Genomic DNA, 26555 nt, shown 5'->3' on the forward strand with positions numbered 1-26555 from the left:
GCCAGGCATGGTAAGGAAGTCAGAAGCTGTGAGGATATGCAGAACAGGTCTCCCTCTTCACATACAATTGGGAGGCTCTCTGATTCAGAACAAGCCCCAGAGAAGGGTCATTCCAGACAGCCTTTTCCACCCCTTTGCATCACCACACTACTACTTTCATTTGTTGAACTTTCCCCACCCCAAAGCTAGTAGGGGGTGTCATTAACCTTATGCCCCAGTTTCCCTGCCCACGTGTCATAAGGGTGCTTATTGCCCACTGAGCACTGTGCAGTGCCTACCACGTTCTTTCAAACTCCCTGCAGTCAAGAGGAGGGAAATTTAGGAGCACTGACAACAGATTATCACCTGCCTTCCCAACACCTGTCCTGAAACCAGCAGTTTTCAATAATAACATTACTGCTTCCCACACCACTCACCTTTCAGGGTACCTGGGCTCTGCAAAGAGGTGTCTTCTCATTCTCTGGGTATCATGGCAGTGGGAAGCAACCACTAATTTAACACAACATTAATCCTGCCAACTCCATTAGCTGAAGAAAAGTAATTGGAGGGGTCAGGAAGGTAGATCAGTGGTAACCTTGTATGCATGAGGCCTGGGATCCATTCCCAGCAGGAAAGAAAAAAAGGAAAGAAGGAAGGAAGGAAGGGAGGGAGGGAGGAAAGAAGGAAAGAGAAAGAAAGCATGCAGTCCAGGAGATGGCGCAGTAAATGAATTGAGGGTGCAACCGCTGTGAGTTTCAGCAAAACATTCTTTTATTTTCACCTCAGCAAGTTGTTTTCATCTGGCACCTGTCTGACACTGAACCTCAGGCCAATAAATGGGGGCCTGGTATCCAAAAACTTCTCACTTGAAAGTTTTGATGCCAATGAGCATCAGAGGACTGTCTGTCATCCTTTAGGAACACTTATATTTGTCTCAGGTGTACTAACAGTGCCAGCCACAAGGTGGTGGGAAAGTCATGATGCTGCAGTCTGCTGGGACAGGAGGCCAAGCAGCAACTTGATAACAAAGTTCTTTTCTCTGGCCACAGATTTTCAAATAGTCTCAGAGATACTTATCCACCATATTTCTCTTGGCTGGGCTGGAATGAAGAGTCATCCTCCTAGAGGGATAGGGGAGGAAACACACGCTGGTTTACATTTTGGAGTTCAAGCATCTAAGGAAGTCTTGTCCGGATGGATAGATATATGGGACAGTGAGCTCTTTAGGTCCACGCTACTGGCCACAGGAAATTCCCAGTCCAGTTTTGCAACTTGCAAAGTGGGACACTTATGAAGTTATGAAAACACTCAAACTCCATTAGTACATATTAATTCTATGGGGTTTCTAACTGTCAAAGGATTTTAGCACTGTCAGATGTTGGTAGTCTCTTCCCAAGATCTCAATCTCTGAGTAGCTACTCAAAAGTATGAAAAAACAGGAAATACATTTTAAAGATCAAAGTTGCTCTTCTTATCCCTGCTGAGGGGATAATTTCAGACATGACTGGTACATAAAAGTGAGCATTTAGCAGGGGCAAGCTGACATGCTTTCAGACCCAGAGTTCTCTGGTGCGATGGAAAAGAGAACTTAACGTCAGCTACCCAGAACTTTTTCCAAGTCCTCCAAGACTAGTTGACCCGGCAGGCGCGGATCATGAGCAGCTGCAGGAGAATGAAGACAGGAGACGTAATCAAGCCAAACCAGAGCTCCCGAGTCTGCTCCACCAGCTTCTGGCACAACAACATCTCAAAGACGAATTTGAGACTAAGAACCGTGAGGACCCAGAAAAGGCGGAGCACGGCCAGCCGCTTCTCTCCGTCCTGGAAGAGGCGCACCGAGACGATGGTAGTGAAATAGGTGCTGAGCCCATCAGCGGCGAAAAAGGGAACAAACACGTTCCACCAGGAAAGGCCTGGGGCCAGGCCGTCCACACGCAGGGCCAGCAACACGGAGAACACCAGCAGTGCCAGCAGGTGCACGAAAATCTCGAAGGTGGCGAAACCCAGCCACTGCACCAGTTCTCGCAGCGAGAAGAGCATTGCGCCGGTGGAACGCAGGCCGGAGGCCGACTGAATGTCCTCCTCGTCCCACGGATCTCGCCAGCGTCTGTAGCCGTCGCGGCGAGTGAGAGGCGGCGAGCGACCTTGCCGCCTCTAGCCCACGGACTCGGTACCCTGGTGACCCTGGGGCCCTAGCCCAGGACCCACGATTAGCGGTCCGTTGACGCTCGCCTCGTTCGGACGCCATGCCCAGTCGGGCGCGGCCCAACAACGTCACTTCCGGTCGACACAGGAAGCCGGAAACTCAGAGCCTGTCAGCCGCCGGGTCTACCGGAAAGTTTGCTGGCCTGCTCCCAGGGTGCCCCTGATGCCAAATCCAGGGCTTTTGGTTCTCTTTGGCAGCCAGACAGGCACGGCCCAGGATGTGTCGGAGCGACTGGGTCGCGAGGCCCGGCGGCGGCGCCTCGACTGCCGTGTACAGGCTTTGGATTCCTACCCAGTGGTGAGGGCTCCCAAGGACCTGCGCGGGAAGACCTGGTTAACCTGGGGCACCTGCCCCTCGGCCCCACCCCACAGGGCTCTACTTTTTGTCTGAGAGGGTCCTTCCAGTAGAGCAGACTTAGGGGATGGAATAGCTTTGAGTATTGAGGTCACATGGAGGAGGGTGGAGCCTTAAGCGGGAGCTCTCTATCCTATCACTCTGGGAGAAAGGGAGGTGCCAGGCTGCCTAGAAAAATCATTACTGCCAGAGATTTTACATGTGTGTCTTTTTGTTGAGGTGAATCTGATTAATGAGCCCCTGGTGATATTTGTTTGTGCAACCACAGGCCAAGGAGACCCCCCTGACAACATGAAGGTAAGACTGACTTGAAGTCAGGGCTTACACAGACCCCCCCCCCCCGCGCTCCCCGCTCACATAGTTTTCATTTCTCTACAGAGTCCCCAAAGCACTACAAATAGTCGCCCACCTGCATCTGCTGCATATTAGTGTGTATTTAGGGTTATGTTTTTCGGTGGAGCTCAGACTCTGTCTTCCCCAATAAATGTGTTCTTTTTTTTTTCTTAAAGCTCTATTTATTTTATTCTTTTTTCTTTTTTTAATTTATAAAAAGGAAGCATTGGGTGTCGGGCGGTAGCGCAGTGGGTTAAGTGCAGGTGGCATAAAGCACAAGGACGGCGCAAAGCGCAAGGACAGCATAAAGATCCCAGTTCGAACCCCCGGCTCTCCACCTGTAGGGGAGTCGCTTTACAAACAGTGAAGCAGGCCTGCAGGTGTCTGTCTTTCTGTCCACTTCTCTGTCTTCCCCTCTCTCCATTTCTCTCTCCATTTCTCTCTGTCCTATCCAACAACAATGACATCAATAACAACAACAATTATAACTACAAAAATAAAAATTTTAAAAAAAGGAAACATTGACTAAACCATAGGATAAGAGGGGTACAACTTCACACAATTCCCACCACCAGAACGCCGTATCCCATTCCATCCCCTGATAGCTTTCCTATTCTTTAACCATCTAGGAGTATGGACCCAAGGTCATTGTGGGATGCATAAGGTGGAAGGCCTGGCTTCTGTAATTGCTTTCCCGCTGAAAATGGGTGTTGACAGGTAGATCCATACTCTCAGCCTGCCTCTCTCTTTCCCTAGTGGGGTGGGGGTCTGGGGAAGCTGAGCTCCAGGACACATTGGTGGGGTTGTCTGTCCAGGGAAGTCTGTTTGGCATGTAGCATCTGGAACCTGGTGGCTGAAAAGAGAATTAACATACAAAGCCAAACAAATTGTTGACCATAAAGCTCTATTTATCTTTTTATTTTTATTTATTTAAATGTCTTTATTGGGGAATTAATGTTTTATGTTAGACAGTAAGTACAATAGTTTGTACATGCATAACATTTCTCAGTTATCCATATAACAATACAACCCCCACTAGGTCCTCTGTCATCCTTCTTGGACCTGTATTCTCCCGCAGCCACCCACCCCAGAGTCTTTTACTTTGGTGCAATACACCAATTCCATTTCAGGTTCTTTTTTTTTTTTTTTTAATAATTTATTTCTTTATTGGGGAATTAATGTTTTACATTCAACAGTAAATACAATAGTTTGTACATGCATAACATTCCCCAGATTCCCATTTAACAGTACAACCCCCACTATGTCATTCATCATCTTTCATGGACCTGTATTCTCCCCACCCACCCACCCACCCCAGAGTCTTTTACTTTGGTGTAATACTCCAATTCCATTTCAGGTTCGACTTGTGTTTTCTTTTCTAATCTTGTTTTTCAACTTCAGCCTGAGAGTGAGATCATCCCGTATTCATCCTTCTGTTTCTGACTTATTTCACTCAACATGAATTTTTCAAGGTCCATCCAAGATGGGCTGAAAACGGTGAAGTCACCATTTTTTACAGCTGAGTAGTATTCCATTGTGTATATATACCACACCTTGCTCAGCCACTCATCTGTTGTTGGACACCTGAGTTACTTTCAGATTTTGGCTATTACAAATTGTGCTGTTAAGAACATATGTGTACACAGATATTTTTGGATGGGTGTGTTGGGTTCCTTAGGATATATCCCCAGGAGAAGAATTGCAGGATCATAGGGTAGGTCCATGTTTAGCCTTCTGAGAGATCTCCAGACTGTTCTCCACAGAGGTTGGACCAATTTACATTGCCACCAGCAGTGCAGGAGGGTTCCTTTGACCCCACACCCTCTCCAGCATTTGCTGCTGTTACCTTTTCTGATGTATGACATTCTCACAGGAGTGAAGTGGTATCTCATTGTTGTCTTGATTTGCATTTCTCTGACAAAGACTTGGAGCATTTTTTCTTGTGTTTCTTGGCCCTTTGGATCTCTTCTATGGTGAATATTCTGTCCATAGCCTCTCCCCATTGTTTGGATGGGGTTATTTGTTGTATTATTGTTGAGATTTCCAAGTTCTTTATATATTCTGGTTATTAGCCTCTTGTCTGATGTATGGCATGTAAAGATCTACTCCCATTCTGTGAGGGGTCTCTTGGTTTGGGTAGTGGTTTCTTTTGCTGTGCAGAAGCTTTTTAATTTCATGTAGTCCCATAGGTTTATGCTTGCCTTAGTTTTCTCTGTAATTGGATTCGTTTCATTGAAGATGTCTAAAATTTATGAGGAAAAGAGTTCTGCCAATATTTTCCTCTAAGTACCTGATAGTTTCTGGTCTAACATCCAGGTCCTTGATCCAGTTGGAATTTACTTTTGTATTTGGTGAAATATAGTGGTTCAGTTTCATTCTTCTGCATGGTTCAACCCATTTTTTCCAACAGCTTTTGTTGAAGAGACTCTGCTTTCCCCATTTAACAGTGGGCACCTTTGTCAAAGATTAGATGTCCGTAGGTGTAGGGGCTCACTTCTGGGCTCTAAATTCTATTCCACTGGTCAGTGTGTCTATTCATGTTCCAGTACCAAGCAGTTTTGATGACAATGGCCCTATAATACAATTTGAGATCTGGGAGTGTGATGCCTCCGGTTCTGTTCTTTCTTCTTAAGATTGTTTTGGCAATTCTAGGTCTTTTCTGGTTCCAGATAAACATTTGTAGTATTTGTTCTATTCTTCTAAAAAATGTGGTTGGGATCTTGATGGGGATAACATTAAATTTGTAGATGGCTCTGGGTAATATATTCATTTTGATGATGTTAATTCTTCCAACCCATGAACATGGAATATCTCTCCACTTCTTTGTGTCTTTTTCAATTTCCTTGCGTAGTGACTCATAATTTTCAGTATACAAGTCTTTCACTTCTTTGGTTAGTTTTATTCCTAGATATTTTACTGTTTTTGTTGTTATAGTAAAAGAAATTGACTTCTGGGTTTCAACTTTTCTACCTTAGTGTTTGCATAGAGGAATGCCACTGACTTTTGAATATAAATTTTGTAGCCTGACACCTTACTGTATTGCCTGGAGATTTCCAAAAGCTTCTTGCTGGATTCCTTAGGTTTTTCTATGTATTCTATTATGTCATCTGCAAGTAGGGAGAGTTTGACTTCTTCTCTTCCAATCTGTATCCCTTTTATTCCTTGCTCCTACATGATTGCTATGGCAAGAACTTCCAACACTATGTTGAATAGTAATGGTGATAGTGGGCAGCCCTGTCTAGTACCTGATCTGAGGGGAAATGCTTCCAGTTTTTCACCATTGAGTATGATGTTGGCTGTAGGTTTGCTGTATATAGACTCCACTATCTTCAGGAATTTTCCATCTATTCCCATTTTTGTAGTGTTTTGATAATAAAGGGATGTTATACTTTGTCAAAGGCTTTCTCTGCATCTATTGATATGACCATGTGGTTTTTGGTCTTGCTTTTGTTGATGTGATGGATCACATTGATTGATTTACATATATTAAACCAACCTTGCATGCCTGGGATAAACCCCACTTGGTCATGATGAACAATCTTTTTAACATACTGCTGTATTTGGTTGGCTAGAATTTTGTCAATATTTTAGCATCTATGTTCATCAGAGATATTGGCCTGTAGTTTTCTTTTTTGGTTGTGACCCTGTCTACTTTTGGTATCAAAGTGATGTTGGCTTCATAGAAGCTGGAAGGGAGTATTTCAGTGTCTTCAATCTTCAGAAGACTTTTATTTATTTATTTTTAAATTTATTTATTTGTTTTCCCTTTTGTTGACCGTGTTATTTTTATTGTTGTTGTAGTTGTTGTTGTTATTGATGTCATTGTTATTGGATAGGACACATAGAAATGGAGAGAAGAGGGGAAGACACAGAGGGGGAGAGAAAGATAGACACCTACAGACCTGCTTCACGCCTGTGAAGCGACTCCCCTGCAGGTGGGGAGCCGGGGGCCTTGAACCTGGATCCTTATGCCCATCCTTGAGCTTCTCGACACATGCACTTAACCCGCTGCACTACCACCTGACTCCACTGGAAGACTTAAACATAGAGGTATTAGTTCTTTGAAGGTTTTGTAGAATTCATTTGTAAAACCATCTGGTCCAGTACTTTTATTCTTGGGAAGGTTTTTGATAACTCTTTCAATTTCTTTAGCTGTGATGGGCCTGTTCATATTATCTACTTCCTCTTTACTTAATTTTGGAAGTTCGTAGGTATCTAGGAAATCATCCATTTCTTCTAGGTTCTCTAGCTTGGTGTCATAGAGTTGTTTATAGAAGCCTTGCATGATATGTTGAATTTCTGTGATGTCTGTTGTGATATCTCCTCTTTTATTTATGATCCGATTTATTTGGGTCTTCCCTGTTTTTTTAATTTTTATTTTATTTATTTATTCCTTTTTGTTGCCCTTGTTTTATTGTTGTAGTTATTATTGTTGTTGTTGTTGTTGTTGGATAGGACGGAGAGAAATGGAAAGAGGAGGGGAAGACAGAGAGGAGGACAGAAAGATAGACAACTACAGACCTGCTTCACCACTTCTGAAACGACTCTCCTGCAAGTAGGGAGCCAGGGCTTGAACCGGGATCCTTATGCCGGTCCTTGCACTTTACCTGCTGTTCTACAGCCCGACTCCTGGGTCTTCTCCCTTTTTTGTTTTGTGAGTCTGGCTAAAGGTTTGTCGATTTTGTTCACTCTTTCGAAGAACCAACATTTACTTTCGTTGATCTTTTGTATGGTTTTCTTATTTTCAATGATACTTATTTCTGCCCTAACTTTAGTGATTTCTGTCCTTCTGGTTGCTTTAGGGTTCCTTTGTTCTTTTCTAGGTCTTTAAGATGTGCGATCAGACTGTTTATTTGTGCGTTTTTCGTGTTTCCTAATGTGTGCTTGTATGGCTATGAACTTCCCTCTTAGGACTGCTTTAGCTGTGTCCCAAATATTTGATAGCTTGTGTCTTCATTTTCATTGAACTCTTGAAACATTTTTATTTCTTCCTTGATTTCCTCTTTGACCCAGTAGTTGTTAAGTAGTGTACTGTTGAGCTTCCACATTTTGGGACTATTACTCATCTTTTGTTGATTGTTAAGTGTTAGTTTAATTCCACTGTGGTCTGAGAAGATGCTTGGGATGATTTCACTGCTCTTGAATTGGCTGATGCTGTCTTTGTGGCCTAACATATGGTCTATCCTTGAGAATGACCCATGTGGACTTGAGTAAAATGTGTATTCCAGTTTCTTGATGAATAACTCTGAAAATGTCCAACAATTCTAATTTATCTATCTCTTCATTTAGCTCCCTTATGTCTTTATTGATTTTCTGCCTGGATTATCTGTCAAGTTGAGAGAGTGGGGTGTTGAAGTCCCCTACTATGACTGTGTTGCTGTTAATATATTGTTGTAGCTCTTTCAGTAGGTGTTTGATGTATTTAGATGGCTTCTCATTGGGTGCATAGATGTTAATAATTGTTAAGTCCTCTTGATTCACTGATACACTGAGCATTAAGTAGTGTCCATCCCTATCTTTTTCAATTTTATTTATCTTAAAGTCTATCACGTCAGATATGATAATAGCTGTTCCTGCCCCTTTTTTGGGCTGTTGGCTTGTATGATAGTTTTCCATCCTTTCACTTTGAGTCTGTGTTTGTTTTGTTGAGTTAGGTGGGTTTCCTGTAGATAGCATATTGTTGGGTTGTGTTTTCTGATCCATCTTCCTACTCTGTGCCTTTTAATAGGTGAATTTGGGCCACTGACATTTATTGATATCAAAGATTGAAGATATTTTAATGCCATTCTTGTAGAGTTTCAGAGTGTTCTGATATATGTCCTATTTGTGGTGGTCTGGTTGTTTATAGGAGACCTTTCAGAACTTCTTTCAGGGCAGGCTTGGTGATAGTTGATTCCTTCAATTGTTGCTTGTCTGAGAAGGTTTTGATGCCTCCATCTAGTCTGATTGACAGTTTAGCAGGATACAGTAGTCTTGGTTGAAAGCCTTTCTCATTGAGCACTCAACAGATATCTTGCCATTCTCTTCTGGCCTGTAGTGTTTATGTGGAGAAGTCTGCTACTAATCTTATGGGTTCTCCTCTTTAGGTGACTCTTTGTTTTCTTTTTGCAGCCTTCAGGATCCTTTCTTTATCCTTATTCCTTTCCATTCTAAATAGGATGTGTCTTGGTGTCTTTAAGTCTTGGTTGATTCTCTTTGGGACCCTCTGGGCTTCTTGAATCTTTATGTCTTTGATGTTGTCTAGACTGGAGAAATTCTCAGCTATTATGTCCTGAAGAATGCTTTCTTCCTCTCCCTCTCTTTCTTCCTCTGGTAAGCCAATAATGCATATATTATTTCTTTTGAAGTCATCCCATAGGTCTTTGTTGTTGTTTTCAATATCTCTTAATCTCTTTTTGAGATCTCTCACTTCTTTTTTTTAGTTGTCTCTAATTTGTCCTCAATCTTGATAATTCTGTCTTCAGCCTCATTTATCTATTCTCTCTCCTCTCTACTGTTTTCTGGAGTTCATCTATTTTGTTACCTGTTCTGATACTGTTTTAGCTTGTTCAGCTAGTTGTGTGCTTAGCTCAGCTATTTCAGCTTTCAGCTCTCTAAGAACCTTAAGATAGTTAGTGTTTGCTTCCAGGGTCTCATTGTTGTTTCTGCATTTCTGATGACAATTCTTTCCAACTCTTTACTCACTCCTGTGATTATTTCCTTAACTAGTGTTTGGATGCTGACCCTGCTTTACCACTCACAAAGCTTTTCTCCTGTAGGTGAGAACCTGGGGCTTGAACCCAGGTCCTTGCACATTGTAAGATGTTCATTCAACCAGATGTGCCACCACCCAGTCCCAAGCAGCTTTTTGATTGAGTCTACTAAGCAAACTGAATACTGGTGCCCAGGAACAGCCTTCAGATAACTCTGAAAGAACTACTTTAAGTTTTGAATTCTGATATATTTTATATTTATTAATATGAAAGAGAGAAGGTGAAACAGAACCAGAACATCACTCCGCTACCAACTGAGGGCCTTATTTTTTTTTTACTTTTTTAAAAAATATTTATTTATTTATTTGCTTTTTGTTGCCCTTGTTGTTTTTATTGTTGTAGTAGTTATTATTGATGTAGTCATTGCTGGATAGGACAGAGAGAAATGGAGAGAGGAGGGGAAGACAGAGAGGGAGGGAGAAAGACAGACACTTGCAGACCTGCTTCACCGCCTGTGAAGCGACTCCCCTGCAGGTGTGGAGCTGGGGGCTCGAACCGGGATCCTTACACCGGTCCTTGTGCTTTGCGCCTCATGCGCTTAACCCACTGCGCTACCGCCCGACTCCCTTTTTTTTTTTTTAAAGAATTTATTTATTCATGAGAAAGATAGGAGAGAAAGAACCAGCCATCACTCTGGTACATGTGCTGCCGGGGATTGAACTCAGGATATCATGCTTGAGAGTCTATGCCTTAGCCACTGCGCCACCTCCCGGATCACCCTTTTTTTTTTTTTTAATAATTTATTTCTTTATTGGGGAATTAATGTTTTACATTCAACAGTAAATACAATAGTTTGTACATGCATAACATTCCCCAGATTCCCATTTAACAATACAACCCCCACTATATCATTCATTATCTTTCATGGACCTGTATTTTCCCCACCCACCCAGCCACCCCAGAGTCTTTTACTTTGGTGTAATACTCCAGTTCCATTTCAGGTTCGACTTGTGTTTTCTTTTCTTTTTAATAATTTATTTCTTTATTGGGGAATTAATGTTTTACATTCAACAGTAAATACAATAGTTTGTACATGCATAACATTCCCCAGATTCCCATTTAACAATACAACCCCCACTATGTCATTCATCATCTTTCATGGACCTGTATTGTCCCCACCCACCCACCCACCCCAGAGTCTTTTACTTTGGTGTAATACTCCAATTCCATTTCAGGTTTAACTTGTGTTTTCTTTTCTAATCTTCTTTTTCAACTTCTGCTTGAGAGTGAGATCATCCCATATTCATCCTTCTGTTTCTGACTTATTTCACTTAACATGGATTTTTCAAGATCCATCCAAGATCGGCTGAAAATCGTGAAGTCACCATTTTTTACAGCTGAGTAGTATTCCATTGTGTATGTATACCACAACTTGCTCAGCCACTCATCTGTTGTTGGACACCTGGGTTGCTTCCAGGTTTTGGCTATTATAAATTGTGCTGTTAAGAACATATGTGTACACAGATCTTTTTGGATGGATGTGTTGGGTTCATAGGGTAGGTCCATTTCTAGCCTTCTGAGAGTTCTCCAGACTGTTCTCCACAGAGGTTGGACCAATTTACATTCACACCAGCAGTGTAGGAGGGTTCCTTTGACCCCACACCCTCTCCAGCATTTGCTGCTATTACCTTTTCTGATGTATGACATTCTCACAGGAGTGAAGTGGTATCTCATTGTTGTCTTGATTTGCATTTCTCTGACAACCAGACACTTGGAGCATTTTTTCATGTGTTTCTCGGTCTTTTGGATCTCTTCTGTGATGAATATTCTGTCCAAGTCCTCCCCCCATTTTTGGATGGGGTTATTTGTTGTCTTGTTGTTTTTTAAAATTTATTAACCAGAGCACTGTTCAGCTCTGGCTTATGGTGGTATGGGGGATTGAACCTGGACTTTGTAGCCTTAGGCATGAGAGTCTGTTTACATAATCATTATGCTATCTACCCTCTGCCCATGGCCTCATGTTTTTAAGTCCAGTACTTTAGCTACTGCACCACCTCCTATGGCCAATAATGTAGATATATATATATTCATGTTCTTAAGGGGAGAATATAGTTAATTAAAGTTTAAGGAATTTGACAATTCTTTTTTTTAAAGAATTTATTTATTCATGAGAGAAATAGGAGGAGAGAAAGACCCAGACATCAGTCTGGTACATGTGCTGCCAGGGATCGAACTCGGGACCTCATGGTTGAGAATCCAGTGCTTTATCCACTGTGCCACCTCCTGGACCATGACAGTTCTTTAAGTAGTAGCAGTTAGGCAGTGCTTCTCTCTCTCTCTCTCTCTCTCTCTTTTTTTTTTGAGAGAAATGCAGAGAGAGAGGGAGACACACAGAGAAACACCAGAGCACTGCTCAGCTCTGGCTTATGGTGGTGCAGGGGACTGAACCTAAGATTTAGGAGCCTCAGGCTTGAGAGTCTGTTTGCATAACCATTATGCTATCTCCCGCCCAGCAGTGTTTCTCATAACTTAATGTTAGCTATGTGTTGAGACAAGCAAGCAAGGTTGTCTTAACTTCCTTATCCCAATCTACCCATTCAGTCCATTTTCTGGGAACTGGGGGCTGAGGGTCCTGTTGCAGTTAGCCCTCCACTACCTTGAAGGTGACCTTGGTCCTGCTGTCTTTCACAAAGGACAGAGATTCTAGGTGTAGCCTCTTCACAGGACCAGGCCAGCTATGTCCTGACGCTTGGTTCAAGTTCATACTGTATTTAAATAATTTAGATTTAGTGATTTCATAGTTGAAGATCTATTTGCAGAGATCAGTTTATTAATAGGTTCCTTTGTACTTGGTGTTTGTTACATAGACCACCAAAATAGGATTGTTCTTCATTTTTAACCTTTTCTACTTTCCTAGGCTATATATGAATCTGGCCTGGATCATATGTGCATTTTGATACTGTTTGCATTTCACAGGAAGTTCCTCAAATCTTTCAACATTTTCCCAGTGCAGTTGATATTCCAAGCATGAGCCAGCAGTGAGAATCCAGACATCCATATTTCCTTCCACATAGAGCCCATAACAGAGCAGTTTTAATGGGGGGGGGGGTAAGCAGTGGCGCACCTGTTGAACATGCTCATTATTATGCGCAAAGACCCAGGTTCAAGCCCCCTTTCCCACCTGCAGGGGCCAAGTTTCACAAATGGTGAAGCAGAGCTACAGGTGTCTGTCTACTTCCCTCTCTATCTCCCCCTCCCCTCTCAGTTTCTCTCTGTCTTTATCTAATAAAATTAAAAAAAAATTGTAGTCCGGCAGGTGGCACAATGGATAATGCATTGGACTCTCAAGCATGAGGTCTTGAGTTCGATCCCTGGAAGCCTATGTACCAGAGTGATGTCTGGTTCTTTCTCTCTCTCCTATCTTTCTCATCAATAAATAAATAAAATCTTTAAAAAAATAAATTAAAAAACTACAACAATAAAACAATAAGGGCAACAAAAGGGAATAAATAAATAAATATTTTTAAAAACCTATCATTATTAATAAAAAAAACATTAAAAATAAGTTTAACGGGAGGCAGGCGATAGCACAGCGGGTTAAATGCACATGGCGCTTTCTCTCCCCCTCTCTGTCTTCCCCATCTCTCTCCATTTCTCTCTGTCCTATCCATCAACAAAAACAGCAATGGCAACAATAACAACAAGGGCAACAAAATAGGAAAATTGGCCAACAGGAGCAGTGGGTTTGTAGTGCAGGCACCGATTCCCAGCAATAACCCTTGTGGCGATAAATAAAGGGTTGGGGCCAGAGGGTAGATAGCATAATGGTTATGCAAACAGACTCTCATGCCTGAAGCTTCAGAGTCTCAGGTTCAGTCCCCCGCACCACCATAAGCCAGAGCTGAACAGTGCTCTGGTTAAAAAATTTTTTAAAGAGTGGGTTGGGGTGGGGGGTGGGGGGGAAATACAGGTCCAAAAAGGATGACAGAGGACCTAATGGGGGTTGTATTGTTATATAGAAAACTGGGAAGTGTTATGCATGTACAAACTATTGTATTTGCTGTCGAATGTAAAACATTAATTCCCCAAAAAATAAATTAAAAAAAATAATAAATAAAATAAATAAGGTGTCGGGCAGTAGCGCAGTGGGTTAAGCGCACATGGCACAAAGCACTAGGACCAGCATAGGGATCCCTGTTCAAGCCCCCTGCTCCCCATCTGCAGGGGGTCGCTTCACAAGCAGTGAAGTAAGTCTGCAAGTATTTATCTTTCTTTTTTTTTAAAGAATTTATTTATTCATGAGAAAGAGGAGAGAAAGAACCAGACATCAATCTGGTACATGTACTGCTGGGGATCAAACTCGAGACCTCATGATTGAGAATCCAGTGCTTTATCCACTGCACCACCTCCCCGACCACGTGTCGATCTTTCTCTCCCTTTCTCTGTCTTCCCTTCCTCTCTGTCCTATCCAACAGCAATAATAATAACAACAGCAATGACAATAAACAACAAGGGCAACACAGGGGGGGAAAGTTCATGAATGTGTACTTTTAAAAGATAAATATAAAAAATTCATTATTAAAAAAAAAAGTTTAACAGGCAGTTACAATGCCTGGAAATGTGTGCAAGCAGGAAATGGTCCCAGGAGAGCATTAGTAAGGCGATCTAGCTCAACCTAGAGGCTTTCTGGAAGAAAGAGTATAGACTATCTTGAAAGATAAATGGGGTTAGTCGAGCGTCGGAACTGCCTGTGCTGAGGAGAAGAATGGCCTGGCCTCTGGGAAAAGTTGAAATTGATTCAGGTTGGCTGAGCAGATGCTTGTGTTGTTTAAGAGAGAAAAAAGACAATATCAAGGTCAAGCCCAAAAAATAAAATAAAATAAAATAAAGGTCAAGCCCAAGTATCCTAGCAGCTTCAGTAAGACAGTGGGGTGGAAGCATTGGCGGTGACACAGAGATCTTCATATTCTAGCAGAAATCCATATAGTGGCAGGGGCCAGTCTATAGGATGGGAAGTGGAGGGGGATGTTTCTACACAGGTGGGATGTGCTGGCAGCACTGACCAAGATGGCAGCAGATATATGAAGAAGTCAGAATCAACATCTCAAAGATGAGAAAGAAGGCTAATGAAATAACTCCATCGACTAGTGCACTGCTTTGCCCTGTGTGTGCAACCCAGGTTTGAGCCCAGGCCCCATGACAGTGAAGGAAGCTTTGGTGCTGTGGTCTCTTTCACTCTCTTTCTTTGCCTCTGTCTGAAAAAAAGAAAAAGTAGGGGCTACACATCCAGTTAAGCACACATAGTACTAAGTGCAAGGGCCCATGCAAGAATTCAGATTCGAGCCTGCAGCTCTCCACCTGCTTGGGGGGGGGGGGCACACGCTTCACAAGTGGTGAAGCAGATCTACAAGTATCTATCTTTCTCCCTCTGTATCTCACCCTTACCTCTCAATTTCTTTCTGTCTTATCCAATAAAATGGTGACCATGGAGGAAAAAAAAAAAAGAAAAGAAAAAGAAAGAAAGAAGGAAAGAAAGAAAAGAAAAAGTGGAGGTCGGGCAGTAGCACAGCAGGTTAAGCTCACGTGGCGCAAAGCACAAGGACTGACTTAAGGATCCCTGTTCGAGCCCCCAGCCCCCCACCTGCAGGGGAGTTGCCTCACAGGCGGTGAAGCAGGTCTGCAGGTGTCTTTCTCTCCCCCTTCTGTCTTTCCCTCCTCTCTCCATTTCTCTCTGTCCTGTCCAACAACGATGGCATCAATAACAACAACAGTAAAAACAACAAGGGCAACAAAAGGGAAAATAAATATAAAAAAATTAAAAAAGAAAAAGTGGTGGTCTGGGAAGATAATACGTTGGCTATGCAAAACACCTTCATGCCTGAGGCTCAAAGGTTGTAAACTCAATCCCTGGCACTACCATAATCCAAAACTGAACAGTGCTCTGGCAAAGCAAGAATAAGTAAAAGAGGAAGGAAGAGAGGGAGTAACAAGATGGGATTGGGTGACCGGGAAGGTGGTGCAGTGGTGGAGCTCTGAGCTTACAAACATGAGGTCCTGAATTAAATCCCTGGGACTGCATATGCCAGAATTCTGCTCTGGCCTCTCTCCACCCCTTGGCCCATGAAGTAAGTAAAGTAAATCTTAAAAATAAATAGTAGAACTTAAAAAAAACTTAAAAAAAAAAAGAAAGACAGGGCTTGTAATTCAGTTTATAGTGTGTACAATAACTTAATCTACATTGATAGAAGATATAAAAGGGGGGAGTTGGGCTGTAGCGCAGCGGGTTAAGCGCAGGTGGCGCAAAGCACAAGGACCGGCATAAGGATCCCGGTTCGAGCCCTGGCTCCCCTGGCATAAGGATCCCGGTTCGAGCCCCGGCTCCCCACCTGCAGGGGAGTCACTTCACAGGCGGTGAAGCAGGTCTGCAGGTGTCTGTCTTTCTCTCCCCCTCTCTGTCTTCCCCTCCTCTCTCCATTTCTCTCTGTCCTATCCAACAACGATGACAACAACAATAATAATAACTACAACAATAAAACAACAAGGGCAACAAAAGGGAATAAATAAAATAAAATTAAAAAAAAGAAGATAGAAAAGGTTGGACTGGGTATTAGCACACCTGGCCCATATATTACTATCTGTGAGAATCTAGGTTCCAGCCCTCAGTTTACACTTACAGGAGGAAAGACTCACAAGCAGTGGAGCAGTCCTGCAGCTATTTTCTCTTTCTCTTCTCCTCTGTCTCTCTCTGTCATAAAGAGAGAGAAAATAAGGGCTCCTGGGATGTGGGCTAGCCTCAGCAGTAACTCTAGTGGCAAAATCAAATAAGAAAAAAGAGAAGTGCCCGCACAGGGGAACAGAGGCACATGAGTGTCATAGGTTGGGTGTAAAGGTTAAAGTGGCCAGAACATTGAGGTTTGACAAAGGAAACTCCTTGCTCTCTTCAGGCAGGCTGCCTGAGCACTAAGAGCATGGGAGAGAGAGAAAGTGTATGGGGAGGGGGTTAGGAAGGTGTTCCCATCAGCAGGAAGAGAGGGGAAGATCTCTAATGTTCAAGACAGCAGGAAGTGGAGTTAGACAGGGTCTGAGAAGCCTACTGGGGTTTATTAGCAAAGGGATAGTTGATGACATTGGGGAAGAAATTAATCCCAAGGTCACAGGGAAACACAGGTAAGTGGGGCTCTTCTACTCCAGGTTGACTTGTCCAAAAAGAGACAGGGAGAGAGGAATGACACCATGGCATCAAAGCTTCCTCTAGTGAGGTCAGGGCCAGGCTTGAACCTGAGTTACACGTGGCAAGCAGACAGCCTCCCAGGTGAGCTGTCTTGCTGGACCCAAACCTTACTGCTTAGGGGATGAGTTCACTTGAAGGTGTGCCTAGCATCTGAGCTCTCCCCTGACCATTTCTCTAGAGAACATTCCTTTTTTTTTTTTTCAATTGTTTTATGTTTATTTATTTTTCCCTCTTGTTGCCCTTGTTTTTAATTTATTTATTCCCTTTTGTTACCCTTGTTTTTTTTTTATTATTGTTGTTGTAGTCGTTGTTGGATAGGACAGAGAGAAACAGAGAGGAGAGAAAGACAGAGAGGGGGAGCGAAAGACACCTACAGACCTGCTACACCGCCTGTGAAGCGACCCCCCTGCAGGTGCGGATCTGGGTGCTCGGACCAGGATCCTTAGGCCATCCTTGCACTTTCCGCCACTTAAGCTTAACCTGCTGTGCTACCGCCCAACTCCCTGCCTTTGTTGTTTTTTATTGTTGTTGTAGTTATTATTGTTATTGATGTCGTAGTTGTTAGGACAGAGAGAAATGGAGAGGGGAGGGGAAGACAGTGAGGGAGAGAGAAAGATAGGCACCTGCAGACCTGCTTCACCGCTTGTGAAGCGGCCCCCCTCCAGGTGGGGATCCTTACGGCGGTCCTTGCACTTCGTGCCACATGCACTTAACCCGCTGCACTACCGCCCAACTCCCTAGAGAACATTCCTCACCAAAGAAGCCAAAAAGAGGCCCTCCAGGTTTTGGAAAAGGTGGTCTCCAAGCAAGGGGGGGAGGGTGTGGTGAGACAGAGTTGGCCTCCATTTCTGCCTGGCTGCCAGCCCCAGCAGAGCCCAGTCACTAAAGTCCCAGAGAAGGTAGGGGTGATCTCAGGCCAGAAGCAGAGCTGACTGGAATCCTACTAGAGCGTCCACCTGGTGAAGCCTGAAGGAGCAGGAAGGTGGGCTCCCACACAGAGGACAGTGTAGTGGGATCAGGTTGTCACAGGCTGAGGGTGACAGAGCTGTACTCTAGAAGCCTCTGAAAGCCTACAGGGCAAGTGTAAAGGGACTTGGGGTCCCTTTCCCTGGCTTGACCACCAGAATCCTGGTGGATGTGAGGATGCCCTGGGAAAAAAGGTGGGTCTACAACCAGTATTGGGAGGTATGGGGGGGGGGGGAGGTAGGTTCCAGGGAGGAAGAATTCCAACGAGTGTGATAAGAGACCTAAATGAGATCTCCATGTCTGCTAGCTCAGCCTAATAAGCCCTCAGAACATAGAATCTGTGGTGTAAGAGGAAGAAGGAACCTCCCACGGTCCTGACAAGGGCCCCTAACCTGGGCTGTGGTCTCCCAGATCTCTCCCGGCGAGCTACAGGCATGGGGCTTTAGGCAGCCTGTTTTTGCACCATCTCTCTGCCCTTTCCCAGGCTCCCTGCCCTTGTGATAAGCCAGTCTTGATCACAAAGCACTGAGCAGCAGGATTCAGCTCCCTCTGCTCCAGGGTTCAGGCACCTCTAACATGGGTTTCTTCTGGTGCAGAGCTTCTGGAAGTTCTTATTTCGGAAGAACCTGCCGCTGACCTCCCTTTGTCAAATGGACTTTGCTGTCTTGGGCCTCGGTGACTCCTCTTATGCCAAGTGAGTTGAGGCGAGCAGGCTTCTGGCCTACGGGAGTCTCCTGGGGTGTTCTGGCAGAGGGACAAGTGCTGAGCTCCTATCATAATTGGGGCCTAACCCTAGTGGCACATCCTGCCTCGTCTTGTACTCCCCAGGGAGCACCACCTCTGTGGCCAGGGGGTCAGATAGCATCATATCATATTCTTTAAACTATCTCCCCATAAAAAAAAAAACCATATATATGTAATATTTTATGGGGCCAGGCAGTGGTGCACCTGGTTGAGTGCACATATTACAGTGCACAAGGATGCAGGTTAAAGCCCCTGGTGCCCACCTGTAGGGGGAAAGTTTCACCAGTGGTGAAGCAGTGCTGTAGGTGTCTCTCTTTCTCCTTCTCTCACTCCCCCTCACCTCTCCCCTTTCTGTCTCTTGTTCAATAAATAAGTAAATATTTCCACCTTTAAAAATATATATTTATTTATTACTGCAGCACTGGTTCACAGCTTGTGAAGCTTTCCCCTTGCAGTTGGAACTCACCCAGGGCTTGAAGCTGCGTCCTCACACACTATAACATGCTCTACCATGAGTGCCACAACCAGTCTCCCCCCAAAAAAAAAAAAAACCTTTCCTACTTTTTATTTATTTATTTTTTTATTTATTTTCCTTTTTGTTGCCCTTGTTGTTTAACATTGTTGTGGTTATTGATGTCGTTGTTGGTTGATCGGACAGAGAGAAATGGAGAGAGGAGGGGAAGACAGAGAGGGGGACAGAAAGACACCTGCAAATCTGCTTCACCGCCTGTGAAGCGACTCCCCTGCAGGTGGGGAGCCGGGGGCTCGAACCGGGATCCTTACACCAGTCCTTGCACTTTGCACCACGTGCACTTAACCCGCTGCACCACCACCCGACTCCCTTTTTCTTTTTTTTTTAATTGCCACTAGGGTTATTGTTGGGGCACTATGAGTCCACTGCTCCCAGTGGCCATTTTTTCCCTTTTTTTTTTTTTTTTCCCTATCTTATTTGATCAGAGAGAAATTGAGATGAGAAGGGGAGAGAGAGGGAGAAGGGGGTTAGATAACATAATGTTTATGCAAAGAGTCTCTCATGCCTAAGGCTCCAAAGTCCCAGATTTAATCCCCTGCACCACCATAAACCAGATCTGAGCAGTGCTCTGGTTAAAAAACTAAACAAAACAGAGAGAGAGGGAGAGAGAGACAGACAACAGAAAGAAACCTGCATACCTGCTTCACTGCTCATGAAGCACCCCACCTGCAGGTGGGGAGCGGGTTCTTGCACATGTTAATTTTAACCCTCTTTCCTACTTTTCTATCACCTTTTTAAATTATTTTTTTTAACTTTTTCTTTTCTTTATTTATTGAATATATATATATATATATATATATATATATAGAGAGAGAGAGAGAGAGAGAGAGAGACCTGAAGAGAGAGAAAGAGAGACCTGAAGCCCTGCTTCACCATTCATGAAGCTTCCCCCCTACAGGTGGGGACCAGGAGCTTGAGCCTGGGTCCTTTAGTTCTATAATGTGTGCGCTTAACCAGGTGTACCGCCGTCTGGCCCCTTTATCACCTTTTATAAATTAAATATTTTATTTTTTTAACTAAGTTCTTTTTATTTATTTATTTCCCCTTTTGTTACCCTTGTTTGACATTGTTGTAGTTATTATTATTGTTGTTGTTATTGATTTTGTTGTTGGATAGGACAGAGAGAAATGGACAGAGGAGGGAAAGACAGAGGGGGAGAAAAAGACAGACACCTGCAGACCTGCTTCACTGCCTGTGAAGCAAACCCCCTGCAGGTGGGGAGCCAGGGGCTTGAACCAGGATCCTTAAGCCAGTCCTTGCGCTTTGCACCACGTGCACTTAACCCGCTGTGCCACTGCCCAAATCCCAATTAAATATTTTATTTACTTTATTTTTATATATATTTTATTTATTTATTCCTTTTTGTTGTCCTTGTTGTTTTATTGTTGTCATTATTGTTGTTAATGTCGTTGTTGTTGGATAGGACAGAGAGAAATGGAGAGAGGAGGGGAAGGTAGAGAGGGGGAGAGAAAGTTAGACACCTGCAGACCTGCTTCACCGCCTGTGAAGCGACTCCCTTGCAGGTGAGGAGCCAGGGCCTCAAACCGGGATCCTTAGGCCGGTCCTTATGCTTTGCACCACCTGCACTTAACCCGCTGTGCTACTTCCTGACTCCCTATTTATTTTAATGAGAGATATACAGACAGATCAGAGCACTGTTCAGCTCTGGCTTATGGTGGTGTTTGGGATTGAACCTGGGACCTCAGATCCTCAGACACGGAAGTTTTTTTTTTTTTTTTTTTTTTGGCAGGAAAGTCTTTTGTAGAACCATTTCTATCATTTCTATCTTGTCAGCTCAATGATCAAAGCCTGTGGTTACATAGCTTGAAGGGGTTACCTCTAGTATCAAAACTTAGACCTTAAGTTTTTCAGTGTCAGCCTAGGATGAAATGAGTAATGGCCTTTTCTTGGGGTCCTTATATTGAGACACCTCCCATGGCAGGAGGTCCAGGTGTCAGTGGCTCCTAACTGACTGAGACGAGCCAGTGTTGTGTTAGTGTGTGATTTAAGACACAAAAATAAACCCCCTGCCCCATTCCTTCCCCCAAATATATAAAAGTGTGTAGACAGGGGCTGGGAGATAGTTCGCCCATTAGAGTGAACACCTTAGACACCTAATTATGTATAAGGATCCAGGTTCCAGCCCCCAGTCACCACTACATAGGAGCACCATGCAAAGGGGAAGCTTTATGAGCAAGGGGATAGTGCTGTAATGTCTCTCCTCCCTCTGTCTATTTTCTTTCTGTGCTTCTCACCCTTTATCCAAAAAGAAAAAAAAAGAAGAAGAAGAAGAAAAGAGGAAAAAATGCAAACATGAAGCCCAAGTGAAAGGCCTACCTGGCAACAACACAGCAAAACAAAATAATGTCAAAGAGCTCAGAACAGCTCTGTGGGGAGGAGTGACACGTGGAAAGACCCCAGCCCTGTGGAAACTGCTCACTGAGTGGTCACTTGCCCCACTTGTTCAGGGTTAGAGTCTGCTCATTCTTTCAGTGTCTTATGCACCTGTGTACTAACACAAGAGCGGTATCACTGTACACCACTTTCCAAGGAAGTGCTGAGGGAGTTGTGTTCAAGGGTGTGCATGTTATCTTTTTGTTTTCCAATTTTTATTAATGAGAGAGGAAAGGATAGATACGGAACCAGGATATCATTTTAGCCTATGCACTCCTGGGGATCAAACTCAGGACTTCATGCTTAAGAGTCGTGTTTTAACCACCTCTCAGGCCACCGCTTGGCATCTTAAGGCATGGAAGCACCTAGCTCTCTCTCTGTCCATTACAGGACTGAGACTGGCACTTAGCTGGGTGTGGTGGGAGGAGACCTGTGATGGCTTTCAGTGATGACAGGAATGGTGGCAGTGTGACCCTTGCCCAGTGTGAGATTTGCTTCTGTGCATAATGTGGGGTTTTGTCCACCCCTCATGCTGTAAATTACAAAACGTGTTTCCTTTTTCTTTTGTTTTTGTTGTTTGCTTCTAGTTTTTTAAGTTTTTTTTTTTCTGCCTCCAGGGTTATTTCTGGGGCTCAGTGCCTACACTGCTCCTAGAGGCCACTTTACCCCCTTTTTGTTGCCCTTGTTATTTATTGTTGTTATTATTACTGTTGTCATTGCTGTCATTGTTATTGGATAGGACAGAGAGAAATCGAGAGAGGAGGGGAAGATAGAAGGGGAGAGAGAGACAGACACCTGCAGACCTGCTTCACCATTTGTGAAGCGACCCTGCTGCAGGTGGGGAGCTGGGGGCTCAAACCGAGATCCTTACACCAGTCCTTGCACTTTGTGCCATGTGCGCTTAACCCGCTGCGTTTATCGCCCGACCCCTGCTTCTAGTTTTTTTTTTTTTTAATGTATTTATTTTTGGATAGAAACAGAAACTGAGAGGGAAGGGGAAGGGAGGGGAAGGAAGGGGAGGGGAGGGGATGGGAGAGGAGAGAGAAAGGGGGGGTCGACCTGCATGTGGGGACTGTTTTTAGTTTCACAAGAGCTAAGCACAAAAGCTCTCAATTATGGTGGTGCTGGGGACTGAACCTTTGATTCCTCAGGCATGGAAGTCTTTCTGCATAGCCATTCTGCTATCCCCTCAGCCCCAGGGTCCCCAGTTATCACTGGCATAGTTTGCCAGGCCTTTGGAGGCTCTGTCCTGCATGTCCCCCAGACCAGACCAGGCCACTCTACCCAACTCTCTTTCCATAGGTTCAACTTTGTGGCCAAGAAATTGCACCGCCGGCTGCTTCAGCTTGGGGGCAGTGCCCTGCTGCCTGTGTGCCTTGGGGATGACCAGCACGAGCTGGGGTAAGTGTGGGGGTGCCCCCTACAAGACTCCAGGGAAAATGAGCTTGTGTGAGTATGTCCTCTTTCCAGACCTGATGCTGCTGTGGATCCCTGGCTGCATGAGCTGTGGGAGAAGGTGCTGAGGCTGTATCCCATCCTCCCAGGCCTCGATGTGATCCCCCCTGGAGTGCCGTGAGTGTGGGACCCCAACTTCGAACCTCCACTACCCTCCACCCCCACCCCTCTGGTCCTGCGCAGTCTGATGAGCACCTGCCCCTCCACAGCCTGCCCTCTACCTTCACCCTGCGCTTCCTCCAGGAGGCCCCCACAGCCTGCTCTGAGGAACAGCATGCAGCCACCACAGACCCTGCTAACACCCCTTCTGAGCTACAGCCCTTCCTGGCCCCCATGGTCACCAACCAGAGGGTCACTGGGCCCTCACACTTTCAGGATGTCCGGCTGATCGAGTTTGACATCACTGGCTCCAGGCTCAGGTGAGGGACTACAGACACCAAGCAAGTGGCAGGGTGTGTCCTGAAGGGCCCTCGAGGGCATGTGGTGGGGGTGTTCTTTTTTTTTTTTAAGATTTTATTTATTGATTGATGAGAAAAATAGGAGGAGAGAGAGAAAGAACCAGACATCACTCTGCTACATGTGCTGCCGGGGCTTGAACTTAGGACCTCACGCTTGAGAGTCAAGCACTTTATCCACTGCACCACCTCCCGAACCACAGAATTTTTAAAAAATATTTATTTATTCCCTTTTGTTGCCCTTGTTGTTTATTGTTGTAGTTATTTGATGTCATTGTTGTTGGATAGGACAGAGAGAAATGGAGAGAGGAGGGGAAGACAAAGAGGGGGAGAGAAAGATAGACACCTGCAGACCTGCTTCACCACTTGTGAAGCAACTCCCCTGAAGGTGGGGAGCCAGGGGCTTGAACTGGGATCCTTACACCAGTCCTTGCACTTTGCGCCACCTGCGCTTAACCTGCTGCGCTTAACCCACTGCGACTTAAGCCCGACTCCCGGGGGGTGTTCCTCTACAGGTAGCAGTACCAGTACTTCCATCCAGGCCCACCCCCCTTGTTCTCTTGGACATGTGATCCCTTCCTCTGTTGTTGCCCCCAATCCAAAGCACCCAACACAGGCAGGCCCCCAGCCCAGCCCTCCCATGCTTCCCACACTGCCTGGTGGCTCTCCCCCAGCTTTTCTGCTGGCAGCGTGGTGTTGATCCAGCCAGAGAACACAGACAGCCATGTCAGGCGTTTCTGCGAGGTGCTGGGCCTTGACCCTGATCAGTACTTCACACTGCAGGCTCGGGAGCCAGGTGAGCCCAGTCTCGAGGACTCTGGACACCCAGTGTCTGCATGTGCTCTGGATTCCATGTCCCTGCTCCCCCAACTTTCATTCTCTGCTACAGGAGTGTCATGCCCTGTGCAGCTGCCCCAGCCCTGCATGCTGCGGCACTTGGTGGCCCGCTACCTGGACATTGCCAGCGTGCCCCGCCGCTCCTTCTTTGAGCTCCTAGCTTGTCTCTCTCCCCATGAGCTGGAGCGGGAGAAACTTCAGGAATTCAGCTCTGCCCAAGGCCAAGAGGATCTGCATGAGTATTGCAACCGGCCCCGCAGGACTATCCTGGAGGTGTGTAGGGGTGGGGCACAGGATGGAGGGGTGGGGTGCAGAGGCTGTTGGACCTGACTCAGAACTCAGTTGTGGGGCAGCCATATTGCAGGCCACCCTCCTGAGGCTGTCTCCATCCTGCATCTAGGTGCTCTGTGACTTCCCACACACAGCTGCTGCCATCCCCCCAGACTACCTGTTGGACCTTATCCCTAGGATCCGGCCACGGGCCTTCTCCATAGCCTCCTCTCTGTTGGTGAGGGTCCAGCAGGTGGAACCCAGGGCTGACCTTGGAGAAGTTGGGGTGGGACCAGTGGGTTAGATCTACACCCAGGCCCACCCCTAAGATGAGCCAAGTACCCAGTGGTCAGGGCACCCACTGCTCCTCCCCAGGTTCACCCTTCAAGACTGCAGATTCTTGTGGCTGTGGTGCAGTACCAGACCCGCCTCAGGGAGCCTCGACGGGGCCTTTGCTCTTCTTGGTTGGCATCTCTGGACCCAGGGAAAGGTGACTGGCCTCTGCTATTTGGATGGGGAGTGGGAGCTTAACTCCTATTCCCCTGCATGTACCCAACAAGTTCAAGCTTCTTCACACCACCTCCCTCCTGCAATAGGACTTGTCCGGGTGCCCCTGTGGGTACGGCCTGGAGGCCTGACCTTCCCAAAGACTCCAGATACACCTGTGATCATGGTGGGGCCAGGCACTGGCGTGGCCCCCTTCCGAGCAGCTGTCCAGGAGCGTGTGGCACAGAGTATGACAGGTGAATACCCAGGAGCTCTCAGGCAGGGTGGTGGTGGCATCAGATGGAGCTAAGCACTGCAGGACCTGACTAGGCTCAGGGCTACCCTGTGCTTCCCCAGGAAATATTTTGTTTTTCGGCTGTCGCTGGAGGGACCAGGACTTCTACTGGGAGGCTGAGTGGAGGGGCCTGGAGGAGAGGGGCTGCCTGGTGCTGATCACAGCCTTCTCCCGAGAACAGGTGTGTATGGGGTGTGGGGGGCAGGGCAGGGAGGGTAGTTGGGGGTATGCTCACCTTCACACACCCCACCCCCACCATAGGAGCAGAAAGTATATGTGCAGCATCGCCTCCGGGAGTCTGGGCCACTGGTGTGGGAGTTGCTGGACCGCCAGGGTGCCTTCTTCTACCTGGCTGGGTGAGTAGGGGCCCTGGGTAGGGTTGTGGAAGGGGCCAATCCTCTCAGGATCCACACCGAGCCTGCCCCACATGTCCTTCCAGCAATGCCAAGTACATGCCCACTGATGTGTCAGAAGCCCTGACGTCCATCTTCCAGGAGGAAGGTGGCCTCTCTGGCCCTGAGTCAGCTGCCTACCTTGCCAGGCTCCAGCAGATGTTGCGTTTCCAGATGGAGACATGGGCCTGAGGGGCCATGCTGTGCCTATGTCGCTCACTGCTTGGGGGCCATCATCATCTCCCACTCCATCTGAGACCAGGAAGGAGGATGCCAGCTCCCTTGTCTTTCCCCACCTCAAACTCCCCCACCCCCAACTCGGCTCTAATTGCTCACCATCCATGCCCCAAACCTCCCCTGGCCATTCCCCACTAGTGTCCAGGCCTATGCCATCTCTCCAGGTTCATTGACCCAGGAAGGTGCAAGCAGCATATGTCAGCCTAGGCATGCAGGTGCCAGGGCCCTGGAGGGGCTGAATTCCCCTCCTCAGCCCTGGGGACAACTAGTTCCCAGCCTCCCTTGGCCATGTCTCCATGTCATGTGACAAAATACCAGGTGCTGTGTGTGGGCCCTGCTGGGCACAGACAACAAGATCCAGTGTAGTGAGAGGTGTCCAAGTCAACACTTCCAACCTCACCCATTCTGGGAAAAATAAATCGTGGATCCTGAATGGCTGTTGTAGATGTGTTTTCTTCACATTGTCCTAGGAACTCTGGTGCTGGGTGGGGTCCACAGATCAGGAGGATACAGTCCCTACAACCCAGGGCTCCATTGCCTATCTACCTTCAACTGCGACATTCTGGTACCTGATCCTAACAAGGAGGATGCAAGCTGGTGTCCCACCCCGTACCTGCACTACCCTGGCCCTGCCTGGTTTCAGGGCTGGTAGAATTGACTGTAGCCAACCCAGGGATTGGGGCCTGTGACACAAGGG

At 45.8% G+C, this 26555-nt stretch overlaps 2 protein-coding genes and 1 long non-coding RNA gene across 7 annotated transcripts; 2 read left to right on the forward strand and 1 right to left on the reverse strand.

The window, feature by feature from the left end:
* Positions 1 to 728: 728 nt before the first annotated feature.
* On the reverse strand, positions 729 to 2022 carry TMEM203 (transmembrane protein 203). The gene has a single exon (XM_060199430.1). The coding sequence runs from the start codon at positions 2017 to 2019 to the stop codon at positions 1609 to 1611; it is 411 nt and encodes a 136-aa protein (XP_060055413.1). The 5' UTR covers positions 2020 to 2022; the 3' UTR covers positions 729 to 1608.
* Positions 2023 to 2198: 176 nt separating this feature from the next.
* On the forward strand, positions 2199 to 26495 carry NDOR1 (NADPH dependent diflavin oxidoreductase 1). 5 transcript variants are annotated; one of them, XM_060199429.1, is made up of 14 exons: positions 2199 to 2482; positions 2759 to 2836; positions 18358 to 18455; positions 22734 to 22832; positions 22902 to 23003; positions 23096 to 23305; positions 24016 to 24137; positions 24231 to 24451; positions 24579 to 24686; positions 24824 to 24938; positions 25045 to 25191; positions 25271 to 25410; positions 25491 to 25585; positions 26329 to 26495. In XM_060199429.1, exons 1-14 carry the CDS (start codon positions 2348 to 2350, stop codon positions 26429 to 26431), a joined length of 1773 nt encoding a protein of 590 aa, XP_060055412.1. In that variant the 5' UTR covers positions 2199 to 2347; the 3' UTR covers positions 26432 to 26495. The 5 variants fall into 5 exon arrangements, with proteins under 5 accessions (XP_060055412.1, XP_016042948.1, XP_060055411.1 ...); XM_016187462.2 differs by lacking the exon at positions 26329 to 26495 and adding an exon at positions 25669 to 26291; XM_060199428.1 differs by lacking the exon at positions 26329 to 26495 and adding an exon at positions 25724 to 26291.
* LOC132540864 (uncharacterized) lies at positions 13577 to 15735 on the forward strand. The gene is made up of 2 exons (XR_009551992.1): positions 13577 to 14419; positions 14455 to 15735. It is a non-coding gene; the product is annotated as an uncharacterized LOC132540864 (long non-coding RNA).
* Positions 26496 to 26555: the final 60 nt, after the last annotated feature.

The sequence above is a fragment of the Erinaceus europaeus genome, chromosome 10, assembly GCF_950295315.1.
Source record: "Erinaceus europaeus chromosome 10, mEriEur2.1, whole genome shotgun sequence".
Lineage (NCBI taxonomy): Eukaryota > Metazoa > Chordata > Mammalia > Eulipotyphla > Erinaceidae > Erinaceus > Erinaceus europaeus.

Coding starts and splice junctions, on each gene's coding strand:
- TMEM203 (XM_060199430.1), bottom strand. CDS start 2,019: ATGCTCTTCTCGCTGCGAGAACTGGTGCAGTGGCTGGGTTTCGCCACC.
- NDOR1 (XM_060199428.1), top strand. CDS start 2,348: ATGCCAAATCCAGGGCTTTTGGTTCTCTTTGGCAGCCAGACAGGCACG. Junction 22,833..22,901: donor GATGACCAGCACGAGCTGGG/GTAAGTGTGGGG, acceptor TCCTCTTTCCAG/ACCTGATGCTGCTGTGGATC. Junction 24,138..24,230: donor ACTGCAGGCTCGGGAGCCAG/GTGAGCCCAGTC, acceptor TCTCTGCTACAG/GAGTGTCATGCCCTGTGCAG.